The sequence below is a fragment of the Anguilla rostrata genome, chromosome 4 (genome assembly GCF_018555375.3).
Source record: "Anguilla rostrata isolate EN2019 chromosome 4, ASM1855537v3, whole genome shotgun sequence".
Taxonomy (NCBI): Eukaryota; Metazoa; Chordata; class Actinopteri; order Anguilliformes; family Anguillidae; genus Anguilla; species Anguilla rostrata.
The window spans coordinates 40,291,597-40,308,765 of NC_057936.1; the positions used below are offsets into that span (position 1 = coordinate 40,291,597).

Here is a 17,169-nt window from a genome sequence, read left to right on the forward strand (position 1 = left end):
CCCTTTTTTCTTCCCAAAGATGATCCAACCGTGATATTTGGAGGATATGGAAAAGTAAGCATTAAACAGGAAACAAAACACTAATTTGCTGCACACAATATACCATGCATTTCGATATATGTGGCTTTTAAACAACACTGCAAGAAAAACGAACCCCAATCCTGACCGCGGAGCTTCACAGTCTGCATCCGGGGCCAGGTGACCCAGACACTGCTGATACAGTCCTGTATAGCCCTTTACTTGTGTAAACACACACTCACCTCTCAGATGGGGACACTCGCCTTCACTCTAAGAGCAATGAGTGTCCCCATCTGACAACAGGTGAGTGTCTGTAAACACACGCTGACCTCTCAGATGGGAACACTCACTGGAGCCACCATGTCTAAACAAGCAACCAGACAAACATACTGCAACCGTCCACTGACTGTGTGTCATTCAGTTCAGGGGTAGATGGATGGGGTGGAAGGGGGTGGGAGGGATGTATTAAGGCCACAGAGATGGATCCTGTTGCACTGTCTAAAATGGGAGGAACAAGTCTGTTTTTTCCATTTAAATTAATATGTTAATTGAATACAAACTGATTTTAATTAATTGAAATGAATTTTCTGCTTTGCCAAAAGTCACAGATGGATGAGAGCCGGGAGCTCTGCTGTTACTGGGGAGACGCTGGCTGACTCCACCCACTGCAGCTGATAGGAGGAGCATGTTGCACTGGCTGCGGTGGATCAAAGGCATACTTTCTTCCACAGCTGAATGATATCTGGAACGGGCTGCTGAGTGCCGACTCGGTCCAGACGAACTCCCTGACCCCGTGCCTCGTCCAGCAGAGCCAGGATAGATTCCACGTTTCCCACCGGCCCATCCAGCAGCATGCCACCACCCGCACGCATTTCCAGAGGAATATTTAAAAAGCTTTAAATGCACAAGCCGCACTTTTGAAAAGAAATGGCGGCTGCTCCCTGGCATCCTGGGTTCTGTGGACCATCAGAAACAGATGCCATGCACCACAGTGGCAATTCCTCAAGAAGCAGAAAACAGTGGAACTTCTGCTTGCATTTTATGTGGCATATGTATTCACAGACCCTTAAACTATGTGTAACACCTTCATTACTACAACACAAAATCTTCATAAGCATTTTCGTGGGAATGGTGGACAAATGGTTGACTTTAAGTCAAGGGACATTGTATATGCTGAACACGGTAAGGAAAAGGGATTGATGTCATCGTTGATAACCCATTGTATTTGCTTATTAATGATACTCCTTGGACAGAGCATACTTCAAATGTGCTCAACCATCCTAAAACCAAAGGGGTGCATGTAACAAGCCACACAGTCTAGCCCACCCCATCTTGGGCACAAGCCAACACACTCAGGCAAAACAATGGCGGCAGTGCAAAGCTACACGCTATAATAAGTTTGTCACTGCTTGTTAGAAACTACACTATTCTGAGTAGCGAATTTCCTATGCAAAGACCCGTTCATCTCGGAAACTAAGTCATGTATCTGTAGGGCAGTAAATGGGCCAGAATTGAACAAATGTGATACCAAATAATTTTTTTTTGCTGAGATTTGCACTAATGTGACACAGTGGAAAAGAGAGAATTCAAAAATCAACCGTGGAAAGGCATTATTTTCCTCAACAAACCAGTCCTGTTTTAACTGGCAGCGTGTTCAGAGGGAAAGTTAGCAGCTCTCATTCACCAAATTCTCCAATTGGTGGGGATGTTGCTGCAGATAAACACTCCGCTCATACATGTCTCCACACGGCCAATAGATGATGGATGCTGTGGCTACTGGATGCTCTTGCTTCCTTTCTCTCCCCTTGCACAGAGCTGAGGCTTTGTTCTGGCTCCTCCCAACTGAGGGCTGTTCTCCCACACTGCTACTCTCACTGTTATCCCTTCTAACCCAGCACTCCTTATATGTAATAACTCATGTGAAATGACCTTTCTCCGACACCAGCTGAAACAGTGGGGGTGTGTCCCAGTCACATTTTTCAGTCAACACTCATGATTTAAAAGTGATAATTGCCTTCATTTGAATGTCTCAAGACATAGACTTCAGCAGGCACACTGAGAAATCGGTTTGTTTTCAGTACCCTTATAACACTTTATTTATTTATTTATTTATTTTTATTACTATAATTTTTACACAGGTTATTTAACCCAGGGTTTGTAAAACTTCCTCTGTAAAAAAACACCCAGGGCCTGACCCATAAAGATATTACTGTGTCTTTTTTTACTTTATGGGCATAAAGCACTGTTGAAACCAAGGCAAACAAGCAGGTACAGTGACTAATCATCACATTCAGGGGGAAAAAATGAAACGTATACAACTTCTAAGTAACAAATTCAATTTAACTGTGCAAACAATGCTTAAGAGGCACTGCATTATACATGGATTTTACCATTTTTAGGTAATGACACTTATTTAAAGGGCACAAGCCCAATCTGGGCTTACTGTTTTTCTTTTAGTAAATTTCTAGTCATCATTAAGCTTTTCTCTCCTAATTATAGGCAATATTCCTTTAGCAACTTCTCCCTGTATCAGAGAACATATATGGCATTTCTATGCCAACACAAGCAGTAATGATTACCCTTACCAGATCCTGACTTTGGCATCAAGTTTTAAGTCAGTTGTGCAGGGTACAACATAGTGGAAAAATTTCCAGTTAAAATGCAGCAGTTGAAGAGAAACTCCAATTAAAATTTTATTTTCAGAAATTGGTTATCATACCAAGAAGGCATTTTGGATTAAAGATAGAAATTCCAGACCTCGGCTCAAATAAAACTTCCCAAACTTCTGGCAAGTTCTGTTATACCAAGGTATAAAGAAGTTTACAATTTGGTTTCACTTGAAAATGGTAACGCCCCTATAATAAAATAAGGAGATGAGCTAAACTATTTCTCTTTGGCCTCAGTCACTTACTGCTCTCTGCTGTGACCACTGTTACTACTACTATTTCTGCAAAGAGGACTCTGTGCTCTCTGTCCTCATACATCCCACAAACAGTTTGCATATTAAACAGAACCAGGCCTGTTAAGCCTGGAAATATCCATCATAAAAGGCCCATTCAGAGTGCCCTGAGCATGAATAACATGGGTAAAATAGCAGGCCTGTGAAGTACAAGGCAAATAAAATGCAAAAAATAACATTGCAAACTAATAAGCAGAACAGTGATCATTCATCACTCAGCAATTAATATGCAACAATATTTCAAAACTGTGGACCCATTATCCTCCTGCCCAGGACTCTAATCTCCTCCATACAGCGCCACCCCAGCCCAGCTGGTTGGCTCTCTCGGCAGTGATGCGGTGGCCCTCTCGCCAGACGCAGGCGCGAATCGTAACACGCCATGCTTGAGTCACCGGTGTTCCTGAAAAGCACACCGGGAGGCACGCGGCCCCGAGAATAACACACACACACACACAGAGCGCCATGCGTGCCGTCTGGCAGACGGGTTGCTCCGGCTGCTCGGCTCATTAACGGCAGCAGATTTAAACAAGCCGTAAATCCCTCGGCTGACACAATGAGCCACGCGTTGCGTAACGTGCCTTTACGGCTGTGGCCATTTGCGTCATTAATACTGTGTCAGTAGGCCAAATGGCAACAACGCAGCTTTTGTGCGCACGTGGCAAAATGCAGACACTCACTCTGTCACATACTCTTATTTTTTAAAATCGGTGTTTGCCAGGCGAAAATAAAACCATGTTTTCCTGTTTTCTGACATCCTCCATGACTTTCCCTCTGACTGATGGCTAGAGGGCCCTGAAGCTGTATTTCAGGTTCCTAGTAGTGGCACATTGCAGGAGTTTCCCAGAAGCACGCGGCTTCAGCAGAAAGCGACGGAACAGGACGTGTTCAGTAAATCACATTCAGGGAAATGAAAGCACAAGAGGAACAGCAGACAATGTAATTACGTTGTCGTTGGAATGAGGAGTGATGAAAGCCAAATAAATGATGGGCGGATTACATAAACATATGCAGAGGTTTGACTTGCTGACCACTCAGCTGATGGGTATAGCTCTCAGGCTCTCAGGTCTCTTTCAGGATGCTAGAACTAATGTTCCAGACCGGCAAACACGACATGGGTCCCTTAACCTTTCATCACACCAACATTTCACACGTACATTCGTTTGACACACACACGGGCACACACACACAAACACAACAAAACACTACCTACCTACGTGTATAATATATCTACGCTATAATACAGCGGTACAGCAAATGCATTCTAAATCTTGCCACAGGTTTCCTAAGAATTCAGAGGCTCGTGCACCTTGCACACTCGGCCTCAGTTCTCAGAACTCAAGACCTGCTGTGAACACTTCTGCAGTCTCTCCTCCTTTCCCTGCAAACATAGCTCACCATTAGACGTGCTCTATGGAATGCCTGGAATTTCTGCCTTCAGAGAAAACCTGAGCCCTGACCCAATTATGCGGCTGGAGGTTTGGAACCAGTGTGAGAAAGCAGGAAGCTACCGGCAAAAATCTCTGCGCATTGGTCTCGGATCACCTGATGACATGCTCTGTAGACAAGCACACCGTTGCACGTGTCGTGTGTGGTGAATGTTTGTGCCTAATGAAACCTCCACTTTACAACTTCCCTATGTAAAGTCTCTGTGTGTGTGTAGAATAATCCAGAAGAATCATTTGCAGTGCAGGACTTCTTCAAGGACTGAATGCTGTCTGTAACTGGTAATTGGTGCCCATCAGCACCGTGGTTCTTATCACACCCCCCCCCCCCCCCATACTCTGCTGCGTCAGCACAGATCTTTGGATGGCCAGCAAGCAAGCAAAACAAGCACAAAATAGATTTTCCATTACTGTGACCAAAGACCCAGAAAATTAATTTACACATTTCTTACCAGAGCAGTATGAATTATGCTCTGTATGGCTGTACTTTTTGTTTCTTTTTTCAGTAGACAAAATTAAAGCTGCCTCTTGCATTTCCATGCACCCGTGACACCGACGTACGCTCAGCCACTGTTCTGAAAGAGCAGGACAACAGCGGGAGATATCAAGCGTTCCGCGTGGCTGAAAGAATCCAGAAATATCTCTCACGTGAGATTACTTTCAACGAAACATCACGTCTTGCCTCTCTGTTCTTTAAAAACAAATATTTGCAGGATTGCACAGTCACATAAAGTTATTTTTGGAAACACTGAATTACAAAGGAGCCACTTCTAAAAACACAAATCAAGTATTAAAGACAGAATGGCGTCTTAAATTTCACAGTAAACTTGGCATACATTAACCCCAGCTCCCCTTCACCACAAGGCAATAAATCCATTTAAATTTCCACAATTTTTCAGGCAGCCCGGCTTTATTTTTGGGGAGGTTTTGGGAAACACTTGTTGGAAGAGGGATGCGGTTAGGAAAGACAAATGTGCTCCAGAATGGCCAATGGCTACCGCATCCAGGAGAAGAGCGGTGATGTCACCATTGAAGACTGTGGAGAACCACACAGGAGCAACAGTAAAACCGGATCACTTCTGCTGACGTACCTTGGATGCATTGCAGGGACCCATCTTCAGCTCTTATTGTGAAAGTTTCTCCAGGGTTCACCTGAACCAGTATGACCTGTAACGAGGAAATATCCATTACATCACCAGCACAGCACATCATTATTACATCTTGATCACAGCAAGCCATACTGCGTTATAAACACAGTACACCATTATTTCATCATGGCCACAGCATGCCACTATTACATCAAGACCACAGCAGACCATTATATTACAACAACAGCATACTACCATCACTACATAAATTATATTAATGGAATCTACCCTTTTCCAGTGTGACTTAGGATACATTTTCATCATACCTTATTTTTATTACACATGTCAAAAGCAACCAAGGTTACTGATCTCGCTTACCAGCCAGTAGCAGACTGGGATTTGAACCCACAATGTTCCAGCCACAAGTCGGCTTCCATAAATAACAGTCACACTGCTGAGTCAACGCCAACTATCCCCATTTCAAACGAGTGAAATCACAAGCCCATAAAATAAAGCCACAGTGAGACCATTTGAAGCCACTGGTTTTCCCAGAGTCTCACAGGTCTAGTGGCACTCCTTTACTGTGACATTATATTACCTCCATGTAGCAGATATTCTTATTCAGAGCCATTTACAGAGCAAAGTACAGAAAGGGCATTCAAATGTTTACTAGAGCAGCAGTGAATACAGAATAGGAGATGTAGGACACAATGCTAAGAAGTATTAAAACTGCTATGCAGGAATACCCAGGATTAAACCAAGTAAACGACAAAATGAAGGTCATAGAATACATGTTCTGAGAGCACAGACCACTCTGTTCCAGCTTGAATAGTCACAGCGGAGTTAAAGCTAATGTTCTCGATGCAGTGACATTCCCCACTGATGGCTAGTCCAGGTGCTAAACCAGGGATACTGAACTCATGCCTTTGAGACCAGCAGTCTCTAATCAGTATTGATTTAAACCTGGGATTCCAGGCGAGTTACATCTCGAGTAGCCTCGCGAGCCAGTCTCTTTTTTCACTTCGTTCAACAGAGCCTGGCCGATGCCTTGACGTTCTAGGCATAAACAAAGGAGGCAACCTTCCCGGGATAGTTGTATTTTCCCAACCAATCAGAGTGCAGAGGGGCGGTGCTCCAAATGTGGTGACGATTTTGGCCAGGCGTAGTCGAAACGCGTACCGGAAAAATATTACCAGACGCAAACTTTTCCACAAACCCGCATTGGGGGTAATGGCTAACGTTAACGTCAGAGCACCAACCACACCATCAAAGTTTATCACCGAGATATGCAGAGTCTGCGGAAATTCCCTATCTAGGTATCTTGACAAGCTTGAAACAACACTTCCTTGAACCCGTGCGCCAGTAGTTCCTGCTTTCATTGTATTCTGGGAATGTCACAAGATCAAACAATGTCATCTCCAGTACAGCCTGCACTGTAACGTGGATGCTGTCGCTCAATTTCCAAACACTAAATGCGGCCTTCTGCAAAGAAAACAGACAGACTGTGGATGGCCTCTCATAAAAACTTTGACTTACTTGCTGCGATGTGTCACGGTTCATCATGTGGTGCATCATGGGAAGTTCGTCGCTCAGCAAGGCTGGCTGCAGGTCCAGACTCTGGTCTGTCATCATCATTGTGACGTACATTCATGGAGCCTTTTCCTAAAAGGGAGAGGGGAACAAAGTGGGCAGCTAGTGTGAAGTACAAATTAGAATGAATTGTTGGTGAGGAGAACATGATAGATTTTATGCACCATTATATACTCCACTAACAATGAGCTTCTGCTACATACTCTACACTTACCATTAAAGTCTGCTGCATACACCACACTAACAATGACCTTCTGCTGCATACACCACACTAACAACGAACTTCTGCTACATACACCACACTAACAATGAACTTCTGCAATGTCCTCCACAGTAATAATGCATTTCTGCCACTTACTCCAAACTTACAAAGAACGTCTTCTATGTAACACTGCTCCTCCACTTTACACTTTCAATCTGTGCTTTAATACTTTAAAAACATTAAATTTGCCAAGAAACAAGATGCCCAGGCAATGTGTTCTAAAGCTCTGGTCTCCTGACAAACAATCCAAACCCAACTATACAGAACCAATGGCATCACTTCCTTTCAACTTCACAGAGGGCCAAGAAGCAGCTCATTCTACCATCTACACAAACACATATATATACAAACACACATGTACACGCACACACACGCACATGCACATGCATACACTGACGCACACACACAAAGCATTTCACACATCCCTTTAAGAGCTCAGGAGAACAAAACAAAAAATAAATAAAGGAAAAAAACAAAAAAGAAGCTTTCAATGGCAGGCTTCACCATCCTGTGCCTTGATTAGGACTTCCTGAAGGACTTGTGGAATGTGGGACTAGATTCGCCCATTAAAACGCTTCTGAGTTTTGAGAGTATTTTTAGGGGCGGGCGGGGAGGGGAGGAATAAAGTATTTCACGATCGGAGGTGCCTGTGTAGCAGCCTGCACAGGAAAACATTTTAATAGGATGTGCTCCTGCGCCTGACATGACAAACCACACTCTGGGGTCAACAGTGGCATAACCGCAACAGGCACCGCCTCCACAAAACTTTCGACCACTGAAAGGGCGAGCCAGAGCCAGCGCCAGACGAGTGATGGACAGAATGATGACCTCACCAAACACCAAATTTTTTTCCACAAACATATTACAGAGCTATTGCTTAATGTGAGTCAGCCTGTGAAAGGAAACAGACTGGGCAGATACAGAAATTAAGCTTATATAAAAAGCAAAACGTTTCTGTTCTCACACCTTTATACTCCTCAGTGATCCCTACAGCCCAGCCAGTGACTGTCACTACCCCCTCATCCCCTGCACTGGTTCATTTATTCAAATATGCACTTCCTTAACAGAAGCCCCAGGGTACTGAGTGACTTACATAGCTGGCATTTTCTGCATATTTTCCATTCGTAAAGGCCGAAGCGATGCGTCCCAGACGGGAACCGAACCTGTAAACCTGTAGCCGCTTGGCACCGAATTCCGTTCCTTTACCAGATGGAAATCGGGAGGGAGAGACTGCTCTATGCCTCTGCCCCCCTGTCAGGGAAACAGGGATGTCTAGTATGTACACTTCCACAAGGCGCACACCAATGGGTCACTTATAGAATTTTTAAATGATTCTTAACTGTGTTCTGGAATTTGTTTCATTTGATTCCTGGGTACAGTGGCCCTTAGATGACATCTTAGTCTCAGCTGGTCAGCCTTAGCGCAACATCCATCAGCCTCAGTGATACTTTGTCAGTCTATGCAGCACGTCATCAGCCTTAGATCAATATCCATCAGCCTTAGATGAACATCCATTAGCCTAAGATGAACATCCATCAGCCTTAGCTCAACATCCATCAACCTTAGATCAATATCCATCAGCCTTAGATCAACATTCTTCAGCCTTAGATCAACATCCATCAGCCTTAGCTCAACATCCATCAGCCTTAGACTAATATCAATCAGCCTTAGATCAAAATCCAACTGCCTTAAATTAATACCCATCAACCTTAGCTCAACATCCATTAGCCTTCGACTAATATCAATCAGCCTTAAACCAATATCCATCAGCCTTAGACAAATATCCATCGATCTTAGATCGATATCCATCGGCCTTAGATCAACATTCATCAGCCTTAGATCAACATCCGTCAGCCTAAGCTCAACATCCATCAGCCTTAGACTAATATCAATCAGCCTTAGATCAACATCCAACAGCCTTAGATGGTAAATGGTAAATGGACTGCATTTATATAGCGCTTTTATCCAAAGTGTTTTACAATTTATGCCTCTCATTCACCCATTCACACACACACTCATACACCAACGGTGAAAGGCTGCCGTGCAAGGTACCAATCAGCTCATTGGGAGCAATTAGGGGTTAGGTGTCTTGCTCAGGGACAGTTCGACACGCCCAGGACGGGGGATCGAACTGGCAACCCTCCGACTGCCAGACAACCGCTCTTACCTCCTAAGCTATGTCGTAAGCTATAGTTCTATCAGCCTAACCTATACCTTTGTCAGTATCAGCTGTATGGTGTCAGTCTTAGCACAACATCCCTCAGTCTAAGCTGTACCTTGATCAGTATCAGTTGTACTTTGTTAGCATGCTAAAAGTAGCGGAAGCAAGCCAACAGTCACTGCCCATTTTTGCATGACCTGCTTGATTTTCACAGGGTCAATTTCTGGTTTTGGCATGCAAGTAACGACACACGGCCGATGCAACCAACACTAGTTGAGGTTACGTTGACTGTGAAGCCAAGATTAGTTACACGTAGGGATCGAACATTCATTGAACATGGGGGAGTGCCATCCTCCTTGTTAACCAAAACTGGAAAAGCAACCCCCCCCCCCCCCATTGTTAGGATGGGCAATTCTGTACAACAAAATGCATTGTGATGGGTTATATGCCATGTTTCCCATAAATTAACTAAACTGTGGCCCACTGAAATTTTATTTTTCCCACCATAGTATCAGAATGAATCCAAATTGTTTTTTTTTTTTACTTTCAGACATTTTCAACTTTCAGAGTGTTCAGTTTATTTTCTTCACTTTAGCTGGCTATCATTTCATCCCTCTATTGTCGTACCACCTTAATAGAAAAAATGTGCTCAACTGATAAAGTATTGTAGCAGTTGATATTGTGTGTGTTTAGCAGTAAAGCAGCAGCAATTTCTTGGCTAGTTAGCTGGCTACGTTAGCCAGCCACCGTTTCATGGGCACCACCATGTTTGTTTACGTGTCAGAGTTCAGCTAATGTTAACAGATAATGCTAGCAAGAATGATGGATAAGGTTTCCAACACTTAACAATGCATATTGGTTGCAGCTTGTTACATTCACCATTTCATGCATATCTTTACTAAATTAGAGAAAAAAGCTTCTAAACATGTGCTTAGGGGAAAAAGATAAGTATTAGTTAAATATATCGTTTGAGTGTGTGCTTTGTAGACTGGTGGGCAGTGGTAAGTAACCATTCCCCTCGTGGGAGAGTCTATACATATTCTCCACATACATCTACATTAATACATTTAAATAAGTTATCTGACAAAAATATCACGTTTGTCATTCATTGCCATTTTTGTTGCTTTTCTGAAGGACACATCAACAGAAACACATGACCTGCTTGACTTGTCATTTTAGATGAATAAAGACAAAAAGGTGGGTCTGATCAATGCTTTTAAAGTATTACCAGTTCTACTGCCAGTTCCACACCACTGTGCACTCTATAACCACTGTTCCAGTCTGCTGTGCACTCTATAACCACTGTACCACACCACTGTACACTCTATAACCACTGTACCACAGTGTTGTTGACTCTATAACCACTGTTACATACTGTTGTGCACTCTCTACCCACTGTACCACAGTGTTGTTGACTCTATAACCACTGTTACATACTGTTGTGCACTCTACCCACTGTACCACACTGCTGTACACTCTATAACCACTGTACCACATCGTTGTGCACACTATAACCACTGAACCACACTGCTGTTGACTCTAAAACCACTGTTATTCACCGTTGTGCACTCTATAACCACTATACCACACTGCTGTGCACTCTATAACCACTGTTCCACACCACTGTGAACTCTATAACCACTGTACCAGTGTTGTTGACTCTATAACCACTGTTACATACTGTTGTGCACTCTCTACCCACTGTATCACACTGCTGTACACTCTATAACCACTGTTATACACCATTGTGCACTCTATATCCACTGTACCACACTGCTGTTGACTCTATAACCACTGTACCACACCACTGTGAACTCCATAACTACTGTATCACACTGCTGTGGACTCTATAACCACAGTGCCACAATGCTTCGAACACTAGAACCACTGCAACACACTGCTGTGGACTCTATAACCACAGTGCCACAATGCTTCGAACACTAGAACCACTGCAACACACTGCTATATACTCCAGAATTATGGCAGTGCATTGCAGTGGACTCTAGCACTACTGCAACACATTACTATGGACTCCAGAACTACTGCAACACATTATTATGGACTCACATCTAGCTCAAGAGTCAGCCAACCTACACATTGTGCCACACATCTAACTGCAATATGCATTTTTTAAATATACAAAATAGTGAGTGTAATTAGGCTTGAACATTCAGAAAATTTTAAAAAGAGTCACATGACATCATAACATCAAATTTATTCATTAAACGTGAGGGCAGAAAAAGTAAAAAACGTTCTTCAGAACAACACTCCTCACACACTTAGAGATTCTGTTCACATACAAGTAATTAGTACAGAAGGACAGGGAGAACTCATTATGCCATCAGTGTTTAAATGCAACCATTTGGCAGGTGTACTCTTCTCCAGTACAACTGCAGCACAGTGGAGGGGTAGTAGACCAGCCAGACTGTAGAAGGCTCTCGAAGGTAAGCTGTACTCCATGCGCTCAAATCTCCTACCTCACTCAGCAGATCTCACAGATCATCCCCTTACTTTAACAGAGTTGGTGAAAAACTGACAATTCAATAAGGAAACCTTAAAAGGTTTTATTTAAACTAGAAGGTTTTAAGAAACATTTGTAGAGTTAAAGCTTAGATCGCCCAGATTAATGGTTAGGGACTCTCTGAGTGCCTATCTCTGAGCGCCTCTGTTCCAGATCAGCAGCTTTGCACTGACTGGCAGGTTCAAGACCCACCTGAAACTACAGAGCATCATCCAACACTAACCATAACCCCCAAGAAAACCAACTCAATTAAGGACTCTTAACAAAGTGTAATTTACCCTTCTGAAAACATGCTGTAGCTTTCTCAATACAACTCATTGCTTGAGGGATTTACAATCCATTAAATTTTGGTTTTATTGCTCTAGGGAACAAACTTGATTCACTGACTGTAGTTAGCACAATGCCCATGACTGAACTGAGTAATTTGCTTTTTAAATTATTATATCAATAACAACTTGAGAGACATGTTTTAGAAGATGTGTGTAAATCATTAAATAGCAATATTTTAAATCTTGAAACTAAAAAACATGCCATGCTGAGCACCCAATCTATCATATTTGATTTCTATTGATGTATTGGCCATGACTGATGGAACCAGTCATATAACCTACTTCTTGTATTGCAGCCACTCATTCCAGTTACTTGTGTGTGTGCGTTTGTGTGTCAAAGGAATGCACGTGTGAAACGTTAGTGCGTGATAAAAGATTACAGGACATGCTCATTCAATCTCAGGTGAAACATGGATGGTTCAATTCAAGTCAATGGTGTTTTTTCCATTACTTCCTTAGCCATTTCATTCTGCTATAGGATTACGTGGCTGATTTTGGTCGCATCTCATGCCAGTGTGAAACCAAGAAACAAACAGCTTAAAATTCAAGAGCCGTTTGCAGATCAGCCCAAGGAAAGAGTTTCTGTTACGCACTTATGATACACACAGAGTGGAAAGATCAGAACATTATACATGGACTTCCAGAGAAAACTCTTCACCTCTTCAAAAACATTGCCACTACTGTCGGAGCTCTGGAGCGCTTTCAGCTAGAAACCCTACAAGCAAAAAAAACGTTTTTCATGTTTTCCATTTTCTGATCTGGCTCCATATGTTTCAAAACACACAGGAATCATCTGCAGTAATCTGAAGGATTTTTTCACATCCGAAGGAACCGAGCCTGACACGCAACCCTCTCTTCCCCTCGATGTTCATATTATTGCCTTCTGTCAGAAGACCTTTGCAGATTTGGCTTAGGATCAATCACCTCAGAGAGAGGAAGGAGTAGGAGGAGCAAAGGAAACCAGTGATCCGTAACACCTCTGTACAGCCCATTCCGTGCGCCAGGATCTCATCAGCCAAGCGATGCTACATAGAAATTGGCGAATTTTCACAATTTAGCGAGTCTGATGCGGTAAAACCCAAGTGGAGCCACTCTGGAATGTGCTGTCTGTCATCTGCCCACAGGTGCGGGTGGGATGGAAGGGGGGTGCAGAATTCAAGCCTGAGAGTACAGCCCGATGCGTGTGCCTGGAATCGCCCTCCTGGGAAAAGCAGATTCTTCCACAGCTCCTGAACGTGAACAGACGCATTCTTCAGCAAGACCAATTTACTGCCAAATTAAAGGGGCCTCCTGCTTCTCCTTTGATCCCTAGGCTGGTTTTCATACCAGTACGGTTTCCCAAAAAGAAAGGGAAAAGAAGACTTAAAGACTTTTGGCATGGTGCACCTTTGTCATGGTGAGACCATGACATGCAGGCTGCTTCAGGCACGCGAGGCCAACCTTGTGGCACACATTCAGCCAGACTCATTTGAACCAATATCTCATCATGCCCGAATGATCATTTCCTTCTTAAGAAAGAACATTGCAAATTATTTTCTTTTTCCCTTGATTGACCGACTATACTCGTAGGCAGTCCCATTGCTACACAGTAAGGGGGAACACAGGGGAAGGTGTGCTCTGAAGCATTGCTTTCATGCACTGAGCTGTGCAGTCATGAGTGACCACAGACACTCTTGATGACTACAGGAGTCGGTCCAGCTGGTTAAGACTGATACAGTCTTCCCTCCCAGGATGACGCCAAGCCAATAACCCAATGCCAGTTGCACCAGCATGGTCAGCTTTCAAGAGGAACAATATTTTAGGAAGACCTGCCCCCCGGCAGTGCCACGAAAAAGCGGTTTAGTGAAAGTGAAAACAACAATGGCCTGGGAGGTTAAACTAGGTAAAGACCAGGTCCAGACACTGGGTTTGATGGGTTACGTCTAGCCCCCCCGGGGCCTGGACGAGCCCTGACACGTGCAGCCCACACACGGCCCTACATGGTAAATGGACTGCATTTATATAGCGCTTTTATCCAAAGCGCTTTACAATTGATGCCTCTCATTCGCCAGAGCAGTTAGGGATTAGGTGTCTTGCTCAAGGACACTTCGACACGCCCAGGACAGGGTTTGAACTGGCAACCCTCCGACTGCCAGACAATCGGTCTTACCTCCTGAGCTATGTCGCCCCATGTCGCCACATTCTGAGCATGCCCCCATAGGGAGGGACCAGCGCACAGATGGAGTGATTACTAGCGTCTGAGGCATAGGTGGAATTCTCCACCTGCGTTCTGTACTTCCGCTGCAAGATCGGTATCTGCTGTATAGAAGCAGATAGCACTGAAGTGGAAAAGAAGACATATTACAGTGCAGGTTTGCATAAACCTGGTTAACCCATTGGGTTGCCCCATGACACTGCTATGATGTCACATTCATACATAGTGGTCTTCCTCATTGGATGATGGGCAGGGAAAGGTGAGGTACAGTTTTGTAGATCTTTTTTTTGGTTGTGGCTTTGGGTTTTGATGTGAAGGAAAAGGAACGGGAGTACATCATGGATGACGGTTGAGGGGTTTTTGTTTCATTTAGTTTATATGAGAGGGTCATGGGTGCAATGAGACCATAGGGCGTTTGCATCCAGAGCGCAGCTGCGAAGACCGTGAATGGAACACTTCCTCCAAGGAGCGGAGGCTGGCCTCGGTCTGCAGCCCCAGGGAAGCCAGTGGTCAGGGAATGGTCAGAGCATGCTCAGTCCTGCCATCTCCAACAGCGAGTAGTTCAGAGGAAGGGAGGGGGGAAGACTCAGGCAGACGCCTTACAGCTGTGCGTGAGGCTCTGGAACGCACCCTCCAACAAGTAACATAAGGACACACTGTAATTCAATATTATACGCTTCCAAATCATTAAAAAAAAAAAACAGATGTGAGCCCACCTGCAAATGCATGCACAGACGGCTGGCTGCGCCAGACGGCCGTTATGTCATAGCGCTCGCAGCCTGACTTCAGCTATTTAGCCTACTTTAATGACCTCCGTGTCTCTGCCTGACCCCTTCCTTCACACGACCTCCACACTCTCCGGGAGCAACTGTATTCACCAGCACCTCAGGCCCCAGTATCCTTACTAATCCTCGCCCTGCTACAGTTGGCTTACTACTCCTTTACTTGTGTGCAGGAAAAAAAAACAGCAGACAGTTACAGCAGGTGCCAAAACGGAGCCCTGCTTTTTATCAGGACCAGCTTCTATGCAAAGCAAATGCATGTGGGCCACGGCAAGTATGAGGGTTTTCTAATTCCAAGGGAATTTTTTTAATTCCAAATAAAACTATGACTGGGGGTGCATCAGTATCTACCAATAAGAGCTGAAAACAAACATCAACATTGATTGTAGGGTTCGCAGATTTGTCTTGTAATAAGAGTAGTTAAGTGTGTATGTGTTTTATTCAGGCAAGGCACAAGACATAAGAACATGTGCTGAACAAAGTAGATGTCATTCCTAAATACAGAGCACCATGTCAGGGCCTTTGAGGGTATTTAAACTAGGATAGAAGACCAGTGTGTCAAAGGTTACAATTGGCAAACTGTGTTTCAGTGATCTTCCCACTTGCCAGCATGACATACAATAAATCTTTTTTTTATTTTGTAAAGTTTGTTATTGTAATGATGTTTAACTATACACAGGAACTTTGGGGCCTCTGGCTCCCTGACCACAAGACTGACTTTCTGCTGAGTCACGTTCATCATGAAATTTTTCGGTAAACCAAGGCGTAAGGATGTGCCTATCCTCTTCCTCTTGTGACCCTTCAATAAACTCTCTGCTTGATCAATGCGTATATATCCATGTTTAATGGACCACTCCAATACCATAAGCCAATCAAATGTTTGTGTGGCCAAAATACATCACATTACAGAGATCACACGTGGGGTTCCGCCGCGCCAGTGACTTTTGAGCATAAAAGTAATCAAAAACCTAACAACTGCTCTGAGGTAAGGCACTGCCTAACTGACCAGATGTTTGTCGCGCTTCCGAACTCGCACCTCGCTGGAGACCTGCCTGAGTTGGTCTGCCACCGTCCGCAAAATAAACCAAGCTGGTTTATTTCCCATTGACAGCTGTCTGAGGAACACGTATCTCCATACTTTTCTCCCTACATATCTCCCTTGTGGCCGGGGACCCAAGTGGAGGAATTGTGCACATCCCAAGTCGTCTTGACCGGAACCCATCGCGATCCCAACTTCACAGAAGTTTTTCAAGTCTCTGCGCACCTGCTACGGATCCAGGGTCCAGCTGACGAAGCATCACCTAACGGAATTAAGGGCTGGCCTCCCTTATTATCACTGTTAAGTATTGAAACACATTTTATTTAACACTGACATCAAACTATAGGATAGCATGAAATAGGTTATTTTACTGCTGTTTGTTGTTGAGTTTTGTTTGTTGTGCAAATATTGGTTGGGAATAGCAAATTCCCTGACCTTGTAGTTTTACATTGCTAAAACTTTATTTTATGAGACTGATTAGACAAATTAACCACGTAACAGTAGCGTGTCACTAACACATAACATGACTTAACCTTTGTTAAATGGTAGTAATGCTACCCTCTATGTTTAGCCATTGTAGAATGATCAGTTCCTCTTATTAGAATTATATATTATTCTTCCTATTAAGCAAATCATTTGTTTCAATTAGCCTACCCACATATCCATTATCATAACCAATAAATGGATATAATTTTTTCCAAACTATTGTTGTGTCTATATTATTTCAATAATTCAGGCTCTACTGACGTACCGAATTATGATTGGTTGTTGAACTCTCAATCAG

At 43.6% G+C, this 17,169-nt stretch overlaps 1 protein-coding gene across 1 annotated transcript in view; it reads right to left on the reverse strand.

The window, feature by feature from the left end:
• Positions 1-17,169, reverse strand: part of LOC135253395 (fibronectin type III domain-containing protein 3B-like) — a 152,208-nt gene that overhangs the window by 106,516 nt on the left and 28,523 nt on the right. The window contains exons 2-3 of the mRNA XM_064332644.1: positions 7,044-7,169; positions 5,511-5,586 (exon numbers count right to left, since the gene is read on the reverse strand). Of these exons, the coding sequence (XP_064188714.1) occupies positions 5,511-5,586; positions 7,044-7,154 (187 nt within the window). The 5' untranslated portion in view covers positions 7,155-7,169. The remainder of the gene's footprint in view (positions 1-5,510; positions 5,587-7,043; positions 7,170-17,169) is intronic.